Genomic DNA, 19,639 nt, shown 5'->3' on the forward strand with positions numbered 1-19,639 from the left:
TTATAAATTGTCATTTTTGATTCATTTAATGTATCCTTGCTGCATTAATAAAAGTATTAATTTCCTTAAATAAAAAAAATCTTATTGACCCCAAATTTTTAAACGGTAGTTTGTCCAAAAAGATGTAGTATTGTGTTACCAAACACAAATGCTCATAAAACCTATTGTAATGCAAATAAAATGTGTCAATCACTGCCATATTTTGTCCTGAAGTATACTTTTGATTCGGATATATGACTATTTGTTTACACCTTGAAGTGCATAGACACTCATCTGCAACTGTTTACTTTTACATTTGCTTCTGATCCGAAGAGGCTTTTAGAGTTTGGTACTTTTTGGTACTTTTTATTAGTCGATGAGGTGTTGAATATAAAGATCCCGGTGGAGTCAGCGGCAGCAGGACGTGAGGCTGCGTGCTGGAATGTGGAGCTCTGGTTTGTTTTCCAGTCTGCTCTCCTGCTTTACCTGCGGCCCTCCCTCTCCCTCCATTGCTCCCTCTCTGCCGCTGGATCTAATTAGAGTGAAGGAGGGCTGCGGGACTGGAGTGTGTCACATACAACTCAACACAGTCAGGCAGGAGAGCAGGAAAGAAAGTGGGATTAACATGGGAGAAAAAGCATAAGAAATTTAGGGTGGAGTTCAAAGAAGGAGAGAGAGAGAAAAAGAAAGTGAGGGCATAAACCAGGGAAAAGAAACGCAGAGAAAAGTTCCAGCCAGGAAATGAGAGAAAAAGTGAGTGTGCGTGAAAGATATCTAGCCTAGAGTTGTTTCCCACAGTACATGAAAAAAGAAAAACAGAGCATCTAATTTTTCACAGAACATTCCACAAATCTAGGACAACATGAGAAGTGACATGTAATATATGCTCACCTCTCTGCCCTACACATGGTAGACACATCTCAGCGCTGGAGGGAACTTCTATAATCAAAGACCAATCAGATAATTGCAGTGTTTTACCACTATCCCCTGAGCTCCGCTGGGAACAGGCTTTTTTGAACAGTAACTCAATACCCTAGAAAGTCCAGATGGTCCTGATGACGGCACCAGCGGAAAGACATTTTCCTAAATATGAAAATCTAATTTGGCAATATGCGTAAATTAAACTATGTGTGAGGGCAGCGGTTGAAAGAGAATTTGTTGATTTTCTCTCACTCTGTTGCTGGTACTCTAACAATATAGGCTTAAAAGGTTAGTCCGCCCAAAATTACATTTCTGTCATTAATTACTCACCCTCATGTTGTCCCAAACCTGTAAGACCTTCGTTCATCTTCAGAACACTAATGAAGATATTTTTGATGAAATCCGAGAGCTTTCTGACCCAGAAGCTTTATAGACAGCAATGTAATTACCACTTTCAAGGCCCAAAAAAGGTAGTAAAAACATTGTTAAAATAGTAGGGGAATGTTCAGTAACCGAAATTACTCGGCCAAAAATTGCACTTTAGGTGTTCGGCCGAATAAATGAAAAGACTGAATAAATTTAACCAAACAATGACGTTTTTGATGATGCGATCAAATATAGCGCGTGCGAGAGAGAGGCGGTCACGCTTCCAAATGCAGCAAATATGTCAGAAGTGTGGAAGTATTACAGTGTCCGAGATAGACACAAAAATGGCCGTTTGCAGACACTGTCTAAGCACCCTCAAATGCAAGCAAGAGCACCCTCAGTTGATACTGTATATTGGCAAATGCTCCAGTGCATATTTGTGTCTGTAGAAAAGCACATTTTTACTATTTAATTTATGCAATGGTGAAAAAATTGGCAAAAAAAAACAAAACAAAAAAAAAAAAAAAACGGCTTCAGCCAAGTGTTTTATTATTATTCGGCTTCGTCCAAGAATTTTCCTTTCGGTGCATCCTTATAAAATAGTCCATGTGACTACAGTGGTTCAACCTTAATTTTATGAAGCAACAAGAATACTTTTTGTGCACAAAAAAAAACTAAACAAAAAATAACGACTTTATTGAACAAATTTCTACTCTTCCTTCGTGCCAGTTCTGAGCTGGCATTCTGACATAGTACCCAGAAGCACTACACTGTGTTTACAATGTGAACAGTGTCAAAATTGTTGAATAAAGTCGTTATTTTAGTTTTTTCGCAGATGAACAAAGGTTTTACGGGTTTGGAACGACATAAGTGTGAGTTATGAATGACAGAAATTTCATTTTTGAAATAACCTTTTAAGCATTATTGCATTTTTTGGCACAAAAAGTATTCTCGTTGCTCAGTCTTACGAGTAATTAATGACAGAAATGTAATTGTTGGGTGAACTAACCCTTTAATGTTGCACAGTGACAACACAGCACAAATACAAAAAAGTCCATTGTAAAAATGTAACATCCAAGTGGTTACATTTCCTTATTGATCCCCATTGTCACCAAAAAGTACATTATTTCAGTCTGATCAGGTTTCAAATAACTCATAATAGCATCCTTACTTATAGAAATATCTAAACAAATAACAATCAATGATGTGTTTGGCCTTACACCACATCCTAACCTGGAACAACATGTTTTTTTGGTTGCTTGGTTCCTATTGCATCCTGACTAGGCCCAACCCACTATGACATCGCACCAGTACAAAATTCCAATCCCCATAAATGTACACACCTTAAACCTCAAAATATTCTGATTGTACTGCATGTTCAATGTCATTTTGGACAGTAAATTTACTTATGCCTGTCTCCGGAATTTTTTTTTCACTGTGTTAGTCCTTAAAAGTTTAATGCAGGGGGATTTTTCTTTGGCTATACACTGTTCTCAGGGAGATTTTAAACATTTATTAAATTAAATCTTTAATAAACTGTGGATGAGGTTTTGTAGTTTAACAGCTTCCCTCAAAGGAAGTAAAACTGTCCACAAATGACGCACTATTCTTGTATAAACACGAAGAGACCCTGCAGACTTTACAGATCAGCATGAGTGAATGTTTGACAGTCATGGGAACAAACACAAACACACATGAAGACAGACTGGGTGTGTGCTATGAGCTTCATCTCTGAACATCTTTGCCTTTTCCATGAGGCAGAAATAGATGGTTGATAAACACTAGCATATTATGAATTCCCAAGCACAATAATATACACAGATCAAGCATAATAGACCACCTTCCTAATATTGTGTTGGTCCCCCTTTTGCTGCCAAAACAGCCCTGACCCGTCGAGGCATGGACTCCACTAGACCCCTGAAGGTGTGCTGTGGTATCTGTGGGGCCTCCATGGATCGGACTTTTTTGTTCAGCACATCCCACAGATGCTCGATTGGATTGAGATCTGGGGAATTTGGAGGCCAAGTCAACACCACAAACAAAAAGTAACATCCGCATGGATGGCAGGACCCAAGGTTTCAGCAGAACATTGCCCAAAGCATCATACTGCCTCCACCGGCTTGCCTTCTTCCCATAGTGCATCCTGGTGCCACGTGTTCCCCAAGGAAAGCACCCGCACCCGCACCCCCTCGTGATGTAATAGAAAACGTGATTCATCAGACCAGGCCTCATTCTTCTATTGCTCCGTAGTCCAGTTCTGATGCTCACATAACCGCTGTTGACGCTTTCGGTGGTGGACAGGGGTCAGCATGGGCACCCTGACTGGTCTGCGGCTACACAGCCCCATACGCAACAAATGGGTATTCTGACACCTTTCTTTCAGAACCAGTATTAACTTCTTGAGCAATTTGAGCTACAGTAGCTTGTCTGTTTGATCGGACCACTGGGGCCAGCCTTCGCTCCCCACGTGCATCAATGAGCCTTGGCCCATGACCCTGTCACCGGTTCACCACTGTTCCTTCCTTGGAGCACTTTTGATAGATACTGACCACTGCAGACCGGGAACACCCCACAAGAGCTGCAGTTTTGGAGATGCTCTGACCCAGTCGTCTAGCCATCACAATTTGGCCATTGTCAAACTCGCTCAAATCCTTACGCTTGCCCATTTTTCCTGCTTCTAACACATCAACTTTGAGGACAAAATGTTCAATTGCTGCCTAATATATCCCATCCACTAACAGGTGCCGTGATGAAGAGATAATCAGTGTTATTCACTTCACCTGAATCATAATGTTATGCCTGATCCAGGATCCAGGATTTGAAATTAACACCCAACTCACAAAATGCACGAGAAAATCAACCATGGCAGGTAACAATTATCAACCCCCAAGCCAATTTGGCATGTTATGATTAATTAATTATGTCCTCCAACCAGGAGTCCCCAACATTAGCAAAAAAAAAGCATAAGGAGGGTCGTACAGAAAAGTGTCAGAACTTTAAAAGGAAAATATATGAATTGCATTGTATTAAGAAACATTTTATAACATATTTACCATTTACTATTTTTCTTAGTATGTATAAATGTATTTTACATGACAATATATGTCTCAATATTAAAAAAATAGGGTCTCTTGCAAATCATCATATTTGGGGGGCATTGGAATAAAAAATAAAAAAAACATGAAACCCCTGATGAAATTTTGAAGCTTCAGCGCTGGCTAATGCGCTAACTCGCATACATTTAGGCCCGAGAGATCCGTCTCTGACTGAGTCATGTTTAGGCATGCAGATAAGAACACACAGACTCTTTGAGCACTTGCCCAGTTGGAATAGCTTAAGCACCAAGTCATTTTTTTCATTTATAGAGATGAGCTTACTCTAAACTTGGCCCCGCGCAGCCATTACATCAGCCACATTAGGCGTGAGAAATTGGGGTCTGCAGAGCTGAGGGAGGGTAAAGTTTTGTGTTTTGGTGTTCAGTGCAGTCTCCAGCGTCTCTCTTTCAGTAGAGGCCCAAATCTGAGCCAACAAGCCATCTCTAGTGCCGCTACACTAACACGCTTTGGGACAGGGGCTTGTCACGCTATATGCCTTGAGAAAAGAAAAATTTCAAACACTGTTAAGAGCTTCCAAAAACCTTATTGCTCTATAAAATCAAATGGGTCCACACCCAGAATGTTTTATAGAACTATAGAACTGCTGGAGAACACTTAGAAAGTAAAGCACATGCTAAAAGTAACAAGCCTCCCAGGCTAGAAGATGAGATGTTGGCTTTCTGAAACACTAGGAAAAGTCTGATATGAGCGTTCTGTCTGTCCGCTCTGGGAAATAACTCAAACCCCCGGCTATTGGAAACAAATGAGAACACACATTAGCACAGTGCCAGATAACACCAGATGTAAACTATTATCACAGGGTTAAGTTAAACTGAACATTTGATTAAAACATGTTTGAGTTTCTGCTGATGAAGTAAAGGAAACACTACCAGTCTCACTAAAGCCCCATTCGCATTGACAGCGGTTTAATCGAGGGAGGACAAAAGACAGACATGTCATTGGTAGTTAGTAAATATTATGTCACTCTGTTTTGACAATGAATCAGTTTAATTGCTGTTAAATTAACATTTTTTTAGTGCGAAGAGTTTGTATTTAAATAGCAGCAGAATGAACACGATTATCGTGATTATCAACGCATGAAGCAAAAATCATGGTAGAAGCTGCATAAAGTTAACATTTTCTCAACTTTATTGAGTCACCAGAGCACATTGCATCTCCATCAGTTGCTTGTGTTGTTAGGCTCAGTTTTGATCTCTATGTGTTGCTTATGCCGTTGGACGTTGTTGTGTCTTGTCCCGTTCTATCTCATTTAGGACATTGTGCAACTTCAAATGACTTGACTGCAGAACTATGATCAATGTTTGTCAGAGAACGCCACAGTAAAGACATCACATGTTCTACAAACACCTTGTTCTACATGACTATACTTGTGAGGTCTAAAATGTTTTTTGAACACTGACTAGTTAGCTGGTACTCACTAGTTAAAAAGGCTTATAAATCAGGTAATTCATGTTTATATTTAAATCTAGTGTTATGTTTAGGGGTTGGATCAGGTTAGGACATTAACCTGACATAAAAACAATGGCAGTGTAGAGAAACAACGTGTGTGTCTCTGTGTGTGTTTGTGTGTTTATAGGGGCAGCGGATGTGTTTATCTGTGGTTCACAGATGCCATAAAGGTCTTTTGAAATGCACTTGCCATTTGCCTACCAGACATGAATAGCACTGACAGACATCATCACCAGACCTACAGTATATCATGTGCATCTGTGTGATTATACAATATCACAACAAACACTGTTATACTGAACATCAGCATGAGGTATTCACAGCCATGCTGACATTCAGATCAACCACAACATTTTGAGTGTGACATAGTTGAATTAGTTTTCTTTTTCCCTTTCTAAGACACATGACAACAGAAGTCTATGGTACGTCTTCATTTTGATCGTGTGTATAGTTGTCATGAACATAAATCATGTGCAATGTCTCTTAACTAAAAAAACAACAGCAGAAGAGAAGAGAAGAGAAGAGAAGAGAAGAGAAGAGAAGGGAGGTCTGTTTGTAGAGTAACTGAGAAAATGAGGGCCTGTCCCATAGAAGGCTTGACCTCACAGCCCTCCTCCACAGCCCGAGGGCAGACGAGACCCACGACTCATCTGAGCCGCTCTGATGTCTCTGCAGTCTGTTTAAACAAGAGCGCTGCGCTAATCCGCTCAGATGGGGCCATTGAGTATGAGGCCGCAGTGGGTTTCGCTCTATCTAGAACACACACACATACACACGCACACACACACACACACACACACACACACACGCGCACGTACGCACGCACACACGCACGCACACACACACACACACACACACACACACACACACACACACACACACACACACACACACACACACACACACACACAAAAACTATACGCAAAGTACACACTTGCATACATCTCATCCTGCTTTAAAGGGATAGTTCACCCAAAAATGAAAATTAGCCCATGATTTACTCCCCCTCAAGTTATCCGAGGTGTATATGACATTCTTCTTTCAGACGAATAAAATCGGAGTTATATAAAAAACAATTCTGGCTAATCCACGCATTATAATAGCAGTAATAGTTGTTTTTGAAGTCCAGAAAAAATGCATCTGTCCGTCAAATAACGTGGCTCCACGTGGCTCCAGGGTGTTAATAAAGGCCTTCTGAAGCGAATCGATACGTTTGTGTAAGAAAAATATCCATATTAAAAAAAAAATCATTCTCTGCATCAGCCGTCCCCGCGTCAAAATACATGCAAAATACCGGCGTGATCATATATATATACATAGATGCCTCATTAGTGCCTGCATGGACCGGTCGAATGAGGCATCTACGTTTATATATCTTTGATCACGCCAGTATTTTGACCTTATTCGCCGGAAGTTATGGCGCTGGGAATACTAGATGACATTCGTCTGATAAGAGGTAAAAAAATAACATAAATACTGTCCGGTTTCTCGCAGAAACCGATCGTTTCGTGTCTTCAGACATCAATGTGTCGCCACGAGCCACATGGTTTAATAAGGATTCATATGTATGTGTTTGTACTCTCACACTCTAAAATATCCCCATTGACATGCATTATACGACTATCACATTGCAACGGTTGGAGTTAAAAATATTCATTTGTGTTCTACCGAAGAAATAAAGACACCCACATCTTGGATGCCCTGGGGGTAAGCAGATAAACATAAACATTTCGTTTTTGGGTGAACTATCCCTTTAATGCAAGATGTACACAGTACCCCACACGCTCTCTGTAGTTTTTCATTTAAAGTAAAATTAAAGATTAAATAAAAAATTTATTAAAATAACGGTAACACTTTACAATAAGGTTCATTAGTTAACTACATTAGTTAACATTAACTAATAATGAACTGCACTTTTAAAGCATTTATTTATCTTTGTTAATGTTAATTTCAACATTTACTAATGCATTATTAAAATCTTGTTAACATTAGTTAATGCACTGTGAACTAACATGAACAAACCATGAACAGCTGTATTTTTATTAACTAACGTTAACAAAGATTACCTAATGCTGAACAGAGGTGTTGTTCATGGTTAATTCATGTTAACTAATGCATAAACTAATGTTACTAATTCAACCTTATTATAAAGTGTTACCGAAATAACAATAAGGCAAAGGGAGTAAACAAGCAGTATTAACACACAAAAAGGCAGAACAACAAAATAAATAGTAAATAGAAAGTCTATATAAAAAGACAATACAGAACAAAATAGGACAAAGCAAAAATAACATAAATAATAAAATAAAATATGTTTTTAAGAAATAAAACGCTTTCACAAGTTGTATTAAAAAAATAAAGCAGAAAAACAAAACAAAAAATTCAATAGTAAAAAAAAATAAACAAAACTAAACAGGAAAAAGCAGACCAAAAATAAAATATAACAAAACAAATTAGTATTAACAATTAGTTAATAAAGCAGAACAAATACATCTAAAATTAAAAACAAAACAAAATAGCACACACAAAAAAATTCAACTGTCTACAGAAAATTAGAAATGAACAATCAGGAATAAATTACAAAGGTCTTATTTATTAAATGAATTGGTAAAGAGATGAGTTTTTATCTCTTGAGTTGGGTTTTAGCTGTTTCTTGGTAATATTCAAGAAGCAGCTGACAGCTCATCTCTTCCGACTGTGTCCTGCTGACTCTTTAAACAACAAAAAACGTCTATGCTTTCACTATTTTCACTAAATCCCTCCCTGTTCTTGCTTTTACAATTCTAGACTATTGTAAGCACTTTTTGTTTGTTGTATTCCCTTTTTGGATAAAATCATATGTTAAATGAGAAGGTGCGAATGTAAAAGAGAAAAAGTAAAGGTGAAAAAAAAACAAGACTAAATGTGCCAACAACACACACACACTTGGACTGAGCTTTACTAACTGTAGCCTAGAGCTATTCACATTGAGGCTGCATTGCAACATAACTTTAAACCCAGCCAAAAACACACATCCTCCAGGTACAGAGGAAGCGTCCTTTAGATCGCCCAGTGAGCTTCCTGTGGATGAGCCAGATGCTGTTCTCTCAGGATTACCAGAGTATACACACAGAAAACCTTAAAGGGTCAAATATCACTGTGGGATCTCGTTCACAATAGGGAATGAACTGTACATGAAATATAAGCAGACACACCCTGACACACACACACAGTCAAGGTGATATGACACGCAGCTGTTGTTATTTAAAGGCAGGCAGGAAGAAAGTGAATGAAAGCCTCTGCTTTGTCTGCATTAACGTACAGATACCAGCAGCCCCTATCGCACATCCTGATAATCTAAAAGACTGCGCTTCATAAAACAGTGTGCAGACGTGCATCTGTGTGTGTGATGACAGGCAGACTGTTGTGACGGAGTTAAAACAGAGGTGATGAGTTTACGCACAGCTGTATGTCTGTGTGCTGACTGACGGCATGGCAGTGTATGATTATTCACAGATGTGCACTATAAAGTTCACATGTAAAAAAAAAGTGTGTGCATGTTTTCTGATAAACAGCGACTCACCTGATTGATGTGTTTGAGTTTGTCAATGATCTGACTGATGACGGGTTCAGGAGGTTTTTGTCTCGATTCTGAACCGTGTGGATGGACTCTCTTCAGCCCTGGACCAGGAAACCTGCAAAATATAGACACATCCATTACTCATATTTAAATTAAAATACAGATTTTAATGCACAGCACTCTGTCCATGAATTGATAATGATATATTTATAGGGAGATAGAGACTAGTTGTCACACTTTTTACTCCAGTGAATATTTAATTTCTGTAGACAGAGGTACATACCTTAAGGTATTGGCTACAAAAAGCACTGAACATTTACACTATTATGGTCTAGAAATATAACCACAAGTTGAACTGCCACACATTTAAAATAAGTGAGAACCTGCCCCAATCTGACCCCTAAATTTCTGTTGAGAACACACAGTTCATTATATAGTTGAATCTTGCATGATGCTAGTGTGGTTTTATTATGTTCACTTATTTGCCCAATGGCTAAAGCAAATATATAATGGAATTGGAATTTTATTCAAAATGCTGTGATTGGTCACAAGCACAAGAGCTCTAAAATTGGCCTCTACTGCCACCTAGAGGCAAACATGTGACCATTGTAATTCTTGTTCCAATTAAATTCCTAAGTATTAAACATTTAGATTTCTTTAAATTCTCCCCTGCACAAGGACAGAGATTTCAAAAGCACTTTACACAAAACAAGCTATTATTTGTACACCAAGGACCTTTTGAATAAATAATGCCTTGTGTTGTCCATTGTTCAAAATTCCTCAAAAACAGGAGCATAAATATGAACAGAATCTAACAGTGAATCTAAATCTGCATTCTGCTTTTTACCCCCAAATTCCTGTTATGTTGTAGCTCTTAACAGACCCACACGCACAAACACTTAACCGAACAGTAAAACAGCACAACTGGGTCAGACATGTGCTGGCATCTGAATGTTTCTGAGCAACTGGAGCATATGTTGGGCATCATCAACTGCTAAAAATGTGTGTGTGCGTCTGCGCCCAAGTGTTTCCCCCGATCCCCCCGGGCCCCTTGGACTCATGTTCCAGTTAATTACTCCCTATTAAAAGCTAATTAGTGTTGATGCACATGAGCACATTGGTGCAAGTACTGAGGCGACAGAGAGACAGTGAGTGACATATTCAATACTGCCTCGAAACCAATCTCAACTCATCCAGTGAAGTCCATACACTGCAAAAATCATTTTATACAATTTGTAGATATTTTTAAACAATTTTTATTAAACACAAGATAAAAGTACTACTAATTAATATGTGTGTTCTTGTATATGTTTTGTGAGGACACTAATGTGTATAATGACAGAGGTATTACCAGTGTTGGGGTAGAGCATTACAAGTAACTTGAGTTATGTAATCAGATTACTTTTTAAGTAACTAGTAAAGTAACACATTACTTAAAAAATTTACAACAAAATATCTTAAAAAGTTACTTTTTAAAATAAGTAACACAAGTTACTTTGTTCTCCCATTTATTGACTGACTGCTCTCTTGTCCCAGTGTTGAGAAAAACCATAAGTGCTGAGGCGTGTGTAAACATGAGGGTTATTGTAGTTTTAGAATAAAGTGAGCAGGCATTTACTAATCTCACTTGCACAAAAAAAGATTCAGTATTCCTCAAAATGAATTAAATCAGTTAAATGCAAAATCAGAATACAATCCAAACCTCCAATAATTAAATATGTTAAATAAAACAAATATTTGTATGCATTTAATCTCACTTTATTGACCAATGTACTTGCTGCTGACCTTCGATGATTTAGTTAAACCACGAGCAAAAATTAGTAGATTTTTTTGTTTTTATTGGTGGTGTTAAACTTTTTTTTCCAGAATGGCAGCAGAGCTGAAAGGTTTGTTTAAGCTGCGCCCTCTACTGTACACTCGTCAATTTGCATTTCCTTCATCCTGAGGCTTATTATTTAAATTTTGGTGTGAAAGGGTCTTTACATTTGCCAAAAAATGTTTTAAAAAAATTGTTATATAAAACAAGCCTAGCCCAGGTGAGAAAAAGTAACGCAAAAGTAACGCATCACGTTCTTAAAAAGTAACTAAGTAACGCAATTAGTTGCTTTTTAAGGGTAACACTTGTAATGCATTACTTTTCAAAGTAACATTCCCCAACACTGGGTATTACAATGTAAACATGGTTTGTGTCCTCGTAAACCAAGTGGCTTTAAAAACATACTAAATAGAGTTTTTAAAAATATATATATTAAAGCGGCAGTCCGTAACTTTTTTGGGTTAAAAATGATCCAAAATACATTTTTGAGCAAGTACACAACTAGCCAGTGTTCATTATCTCTTTATCTCCTTACTTTAGCCTGCTTCACAATGGTAATTATTATTACAATGGCAATAATGTGTTATAATTTGAGTGGTACTGGTGGATTTCCATGGGAAATTCGAGCATGTCGCTGTTCATCTTTGCGTCATTACGTCACGTCTGTACATATATTGCATGTGAGAATGCTGCGGGTGGCAGATCATTTTATAGCCTTTTCTCACAGCAGCTGGAATAATTAAATTTATCATTTTGATGGCGGATTGTAATCCAGAAAGGTCCAAACGACAATAATCAGTGACAAATGGAGATTCACCCGTAGTCAAAAGCAAAAGATTAGACTGTACAAAAATTGAAATCTACAGGTAACGCTAATACACTCTAAATACATGTAGTCACGCAATGCTGATGTTGTTAACATTAACAATTTGAGAACAAAGTATAACAATAATAATTTGCACGGTTTGATGCAATATGAGCTAAGAGGTCGTTAGATTTAATCACCGTTGGTAGCACGATTTATTGTAATGATTTTTTTCTCAGTTGGTCAGAACAAAATTGGCAGACATGTTACTTGCTTGTTCAAATGACATTTTGTGGGGAAAATTCTTATTTTGGTTTACCACTCTGGAGTTGCCCATGGTGAGAGGTGGAGAGCTGGAGTGGGTTTGCTTATAGCCCCCCAGCTCAGCCGCCATGTGTTGGAGTTCAACCCGGTGAACGAGAGGGTCGCTTTCCTGCGCCTTCGAGTCGGGGATAGGTCTCTCACTGTCGTGTGTGCCTACGGCCCGGACGGCAGTGCGGAGTACCCGGCCCTCTTGGATTCTCTGGGAGGGGTGCTGGAAAGTGCTCCGACTGGAGACTCCGTCGTTCTACTGGGGGACTTCAACGCTCACGTGGGCAGTGATAGTTACACCTGGAGGGGCGTGTTTGGGAGGAACGGCCCCCCTGATCTGAACCCGAGCAGTGTTCTGTTATTGGATTTCTGTGCTAGTCACGGTTTGTCCATAACGAACACCATGTTCAAGCATAAGGGTGTCCATCAGTGCACGTGGCACCAGGACACCCTAGACCGGAGGTCGATGATCGACTTTGTGGTCGTCTCATCTGACCTTCAGCCATATGTCTTGGACACTCGGGTGAAGAGAGGGGCAGAGCTGTCAACTGATCACCACCTGGTGGTGAGTTAGATCCGATGGTGGGGGAGGAAGCTGGACAGACTCGGCAGACCCAAACGTACTGTGAGGGTCTGTTGGGAACGTTTGGCCGAGCCCCCTGTCAGAGAGCTCTTCAACTCCCACCTCCGGTGGAGCTTTGACCGGATCCCGAGGGAGTCTGGAGATATTGAGTCCGAGTGGACCATGTTCTCCACCTCCATTGTCGATGCGGCCGCTCGGAGCAGTAGCTGTAAGGTCTCCGGTGCCTGTCGAGGTGGCAACCCTCGAACCCGGTAAGGGATGCCGTCAAGCTGAAGAAGGAGTCCTTTCGAACCTGGCTGGCTTGTGGGACTCTGGAGGCAGCTGACAGGTACCGGCAGGCCAAGCGGACTGCAGCCCGGGTAGTCGTGGAGGCAAAAAATCGGGCCTGAGAGGAGTTCGGTGAGGCCATGGAGAAAGACTACCGGTTGGCCTCGAAGAGATTCTGGCAAACTGTTCGACGCCTCAGGAGGGAGGGAAAGTGCCCTACCAACACTGTTTACAGTGGAGATGGGCACCTGTTGACCTCAACTGGGGATATCATCAGGCGGTGGAAGGAATACTTCGGGGATCTCCTCAATCCCACCGACATGTCTTCCACTGAGGAAGCAGTGGCTGAGGACTCGGAGGTGGACTCGTCCATCACCCGGCCTGAAGTCATCGAGGTAGTTAAAAGGCTCCTCGTGGGCAAGGCACCAGGGATGGATGAGATCCGCCCTGAGTACCTCAAGTCTCTGGATGTGGTGGGGCTGTTTTGGATGACACGCCTCTGCAACATCGCATGGCGGTTGGGGACAGTCCCTCTGGACTGGCAGACCGAGGTGGTGGTCCCTCTTTTCAAGAAGGGGGACCGGAGAGTGTGTTCCAACTATAGGGGGATCACACTTCTCAGCCTCCCCGGGAAAGTCTATGCCAGGGTACTGGAGAGGAGAATTCAGATTCAGGAGGAACAGTGTGGTTTTCCTCCCAGTCGTGGAACACTGGACCCAGCTCTATTCCCTTTCCAGGGTGCTGGAGGGTTCATGGGAGTTTGCCCAACCAGTCCACATGTGTTTTGTGGATTTGGAGAAGGCATTCGACTGTGTTCCTCGTGGCATCCTGTGAAGGGTGCTCTGGGAGTATGGGGTCGGCGGCCCCCTGCTTAAGGCCGTTCGGTCCCTGTACGACCGGAGCAAGAGCTTGGTTCGCATTGCCGGCAGTAAGTCAGACCTGTTCCCGGTGCGCATTGGACTCCGGCAGGGCTGCCCTTTGTCACCGGTTCTGTTCATAATTTTTATGGACAGAATTTCTAGGCGCAGCCAAGGGCCGGAGAGTGTCCGGTTTGGGGACCATACGATTTCGTCGCTGCTTTTTACGGATGATGTTGTCGTGTTGGCCTCCTCAGACCAGGACCTTCAGCGTGCACTGGGGCGGTTTGCAGCCGAGTGTGAAGTCCGAAGCCATGGTTCTCAGTCGGAAAAGGGTGGATTGCCCACTTCAGGTTGGTGGAGAGTTCCTGCCTCAAGTGGAGGAGTTCAGGTATCTTGGGGTCTTGTTCACGAGTGAGGGAAGGATGGAACGGGAGATTGACAGACGGATCGGTGCAGCTTCTGCAATAATACGGTCGATGTACCGGTCTGTTGTGGTAAAGAAGGAGCTGAGCTGTAAGGAAAAGCTCTCGATTTACCGGTCGATCTAAGTTCCTACTATCACCTATGGTCATGAGCTGTGGGTCATGACCGAAAGGACAAGATCCCGGATACAGGCGGCCGAAATGAGCTTTCTCCGTAGGGTGGCTGGGCACTCCCTTAGAGATAGGGTGAGAAGCTTGGTCACTCGGGAGGAGCTCAGAGTAGAGCCGTTGCTCCTCCACATCGAGAGGAGCCAGCTGAGGTGGCTCGGGCATCTATTTCGGATGCCTCCTGGACGCCTTTCCGTGGAGACCCCGGGGAACACCTAGGACACGCTGGAGGGATTATGTCTCCCGGCTGGCCTGGGAACGCCTCGGGGTTCCCCCGGAAGAGCTGAAGGAAGTGGCTAGGGAGAGGGAAGTCTGGCCGTCTCTGCTTAGACTGTTGCCCCCGCGACCCGGCCTCGGATAAGCGGAAGATGATGGATGGATGGACTTCCAAGACATAGAGTCTGTGATTCCTAAGTACAGTATCCAGACCGGTGCGGCCAGCCACACATACTCCTCAAAACATTAGATTCGTCCATGCTGAGGAGCCATGGCGATGCACAACCCACGTGAAGACGATAATTCTGCAACTAACTGCAATTGCATGTTTCAATCAGAGATGGCGACAAAGAGGCTAAATTTATGGACTGCAGCTTTTAAAAAATACAGAACACGGGTAGGTTTAGTGTAAGGGGATAGAATATACAGTTTGTACAGTATGAAAACCATTATGTCTATGGAGAGTCCCTGTAAACCCTATTAAAGTGTGTGTGTGTGTGTGTGTGTGTGTGTGTGTGTGTGTGTGTGTGTGTGTGTGTGTGTGTGTGTGTGTGTGTGTGTGTGTGTGTGTGTGTGTGTGTGTGTGTGTGTGTGTGTGTGTGTGAACTTAATTCTTAAACTAAATAAAACTTAATTGACTCTTCAAATCCTTTTATTTTACATTTTATATGTTTTAAGGATGCTTAGATAAAAAATACTGATTTTTGCAGTACCGTGAGCTTGTAGATGAAAGAGCCAAAGATATGACCTCATGTTCCATTATTAGCAATGACATAATCCTGAACAATTCCATCCAATCATCTCTCACGGCACCTTATTTTACATGCACTGCTTATTCATTAAGCCAAATTACATTTCCATACTTATTTATTCTCCTTATTACTCCCGATGGCAGCTCACCTCCCGCTTTTAATTATCACATTAATAATACAGACATGAGATCCATTAGAAGGAGGAGATCAGAAGACATGGGCAGCGTTTAATGGAGGATGAGATTAGCTGGAGCTTCACGCATGAGGCGCCCACCTGTGTGCTGACCAGGGTCGATCACCATCAGGTCAGCTGTGTACTGTCTGCCTGAAAAACTTTCAGCTTTGTTCTATTTAGGATGATACAAAATTAATCAACGTTATTGCAGAAATGCTAAAGTGAAGAATTGAGCTGAAGTTAGAATTGTTTCAGCACAAAAAAAGCCCTTCCTTATGAATTTTAATGAGGCATGTTGCAAATTAGAGAAAGGAACTATAAAACATCAGAATCTGTTCTAATTGGCCAATCACATTTCAGCACTGAAATAATACACAATATAAAAGAAACATTATTTGACCATTTTAATTCAATGTCCAACAATTATTTCTTTCATTAACACAAATTACTTCGAATCATTATTTTTAATGGATTAAAATGTCCTTGTATATTGAGTCTTTGTTTTATGCAATTTGGAAGGGAGTGAATAAGCGAGGACGGTTTAGTCTATTCTTGTGGATTTAACCAATAGTAGATTTTCATATTTTTATCTTGCAAGATGTTTGTGTTATAGGAAAGAATTGAAAGATTGACATGTTCATATGTAAGTGTCACAACAGTATAGCCTCTATCTGCTTCTAGTTGACATTTAACATAACTAGAGATGCACTCTGAATGAATAATGCCATACGGACGATTAGAAGTCATTTTTGTTGGAGACTTTAAATGCACTACAGAAATACATTAACATTCAAAAGTTTGGGCCAATAAGATTTTAATGTTGTTGAAAGAAGTCTCTTAGGCTCATCAAAACTACAGTCAAAAACTGTAATACTGTGAAATATTATTACAATTAAAAAAAACGGTTTTCTATTTTAATATGATTTAAAATGTGTTTATTCCTGTGATGCATCTTTTACTCCAGTCTTCAGTGTCACATGATCCTTCAGAAATCATTCTATGTTGATTTGCTGCTCAAGAAATGTTTCTTATTATTATGTTGAAAACAGCTGCTTAATAGTTTGTGGAAACCGTGATACATGTGTTTTTGGATTTTTTTATGAATTTGTAATGAAAGTTCAAAAGAACAGCATTTGTTTGAAATAAAAAAAACATTTGTAACATTGATGTCTATCAATATTTCTTAAAGGGGTGGTTGCATGCGATTTCACTTTTTAAACTCTAGTTAGTGTGTAATGTTGCTGCTTGAGCATAAACAGTATCTGCAAAGTTACAGCGCTGAAAGTTCAATGCAAACGGAGATATTGTCTTTTAAAGTTATGGCAGTTTATTGCCTACAAAAACGTCCGGTTTGGAATACAACAAGCTTCTTTCCGGGTTGGTGACATCATAAACCTTTGCTATTAACATAAACACTGCCCCCGCGAACACGCAACAAAGTGGGCGAGGCCACGTCGCAGTCATTATGAAAGAGAGAGAGCTGTTGCAGAACTACAAACTACATTTGGCCATCTAACCAATCTAAGACCATTACGTTTTTCGGAGGGATGGGCTTCATAGAAGCAGGAAGCAAACGAGCCGTTCAAAGGACAGTGGAGACAGCGGTGTGGAATAAAGGTAAAATACAAGAAAAATACGGCATTTAAAAAAAAAGAAGTATTAAAACATGTTATACTGCGCCCCATAAACACAACCAAGCCTAGAAGAAAACCACGGAACCACCCCCTTAATAAAAGTATTAATTTCTTTGGGAAAAAAAAACCTTCCCTGAATGATCCCATTTTTTTTTAAGGTAGTGCATATAAAAAATGTAACTATATATATATATATATATATATATATATATATATATATATATATATATATATATATATATATATATATATATATATATATATATATATATATATATATATATATATATATATATATATGTATATACATATATATATATATATATATATATATATATATATATATGTATATATATATATATATATATATATATATATATATATATATATATATATATATATATGTATATACATATATATATATATATATATATATATATATATATATGTATATATATATATATATACATATATGTATATATATATATATATATATATATATATATATATACGTATATATATATATATATATATATATATATATACATATATATATATATATATATATATATATACATATATATATATATACGTATATATATATATATGTATATACATATATATATACATATATATATATATGTATATATATATATATATATATATATATACATATATATATATATATGTATATATATATATATATATATATATATATACATATATATATATATGTATATATATATATATATATATATATATATATATATATATATATATATATATATATATATATATATATATATATATATATATATATATATATATATATAAACACCAAATGCTTTGAAAAGCCCTTATACTTTGTGCATTTTTGGACAAGCATTCTGTAATGGATTCTGTATGATTTCATCAAATGAAATGCTAGTATGATTAATATGTTTGTATTAATGTTAAGTGCCATGTTATATTGTAAATGTAAAAATTATTCAAAGTAGACAAAAGTTGGCATTTTGCACGTTCTAATGTAAAATATACTTAATTTAATCCGCCACGTTATGATTCCTAAAAAACAAAAACAACCCACAACAGGCATTATTGTACAGCAGGAGCACAGGCAACCCAACTGTTACTACAGGAAATGACTAAACACCCTGTGGATGTACAGTCTGGACCAGCTACTCATGCTGAACCTGCTCAGACTCATGGTCCTACTGAGCACCCCTCAGAGATCCAACATGCCCCACTGCCCAAACCCACTGGAGACCACGGGAATCAATCACGAGGATCTTCATGAGCTAACTGAGGAACAGCTGAAGGAGAGGGAGGTTATTGAGCGTGAGGAGGAGTAGTGCTCTAGGACGCTTTACAAAACACAATGAATACCCTTCAATCTTGACTTAAATTTGACTTAAAAATGAAACTTGACTTATAAAGGAACAAGCTTGTCTGCCAAAAACTCCCTTCAAACCTAAAGACAGAGGGCCCTATTTCAACGATCTGAGTGCATGGTCTGAAGCACATGGCGCAGGCGCACTTAGGCCGTGTCCGAATCCACTTTTGCTATTTTAACAACAGAAAAAAAGTCGGCCCCAGGAACATGGTCCAAAAGGGTTGTACCTAGTCTCTTTATGAGTCATGGGAGTAGTTTGGGTGTAACGTCCAATAAACCAATCAGAGTGTCATCTCCCATTCCCTTTAAAAAACAGTTGCGCTTGCACCATGGCGGATTCACTATTTACATGGCGAGCGGAAAGACGGAATGCTTTTCCAGAGAGGATTCCTTTTATTTTTAATATTTAAACATGTTTGTGTGCTGTTGCGTGTCCCTGTGTGGACGCATATTCCTAACGCACCTTTTAAATAACACAAAAAATACTGCGCCATTGACTTTAGACCAGTTTTTTGTTGGTCGATGGCACGTCGTTTTCAGTTTCCTCAAAATAGCAACGTGCCAACACTGAGCCTGAACACACCTAGTTTTCAGACAAGCAGGCCCATGGGCGTGAGTGCATTGTATATATTTAAACAACGTGGCGCTGGATGTGAAAATGATAACTCCGTTGGGATGAAACTAGCAAAAAATACTTGCGCTTCGCATTGCGTCGGGTGAATGATAGGGCCCGAAGAGGTTGAGGTGGTGTAGGCAACAATAGTGATGTTGAGAACCGGGAGGAATATCCCTTTAACCTTATATAAATTACGTCTTTAAAATAATATTATCAGGACTGTCAAAACA

At 39.4% G+C, this 19,639-nt stretch overlaps 1 protein-coding gene across 1 annotated transcript in view; it reads right to left on the reverse strand.

Annotated features, from left to right (window-relative positions):
* Positions 1-387: 387 nt before the first annotated feature.
* The window catches only part of LOC307140016 (glypican-3-like), a gene marked incomplete at both ends in the record, with an annotated part of 118,601 nt that continues 99,349 nt past the window's right edge, over positions 388-19,639 (reverse strand). The window contains 2 exons of the mRNA XM_079839258.1: positions 388-531; positions 9,394-9,505. Of these exons, the coding sequence (XP_079695384.1) occupies positions 388-531; positions 9,394-9,505 (256 nt within the window). The remainder of the gene's footprint in view (positions 532-9,393; positions 9,506-19,639) is intronic.

The sequence above is a fragment of the Gobio gobio genome (genome assembly GCF_949357685.1).
Source record: "Gobio gobio genome assembly, chromosome: 16".
NCBI lineage: Eukaryota > Metazoa > Chordata > Actinopteri > Cypriniformes > Gobionidae > Gobio > Gobio gobio.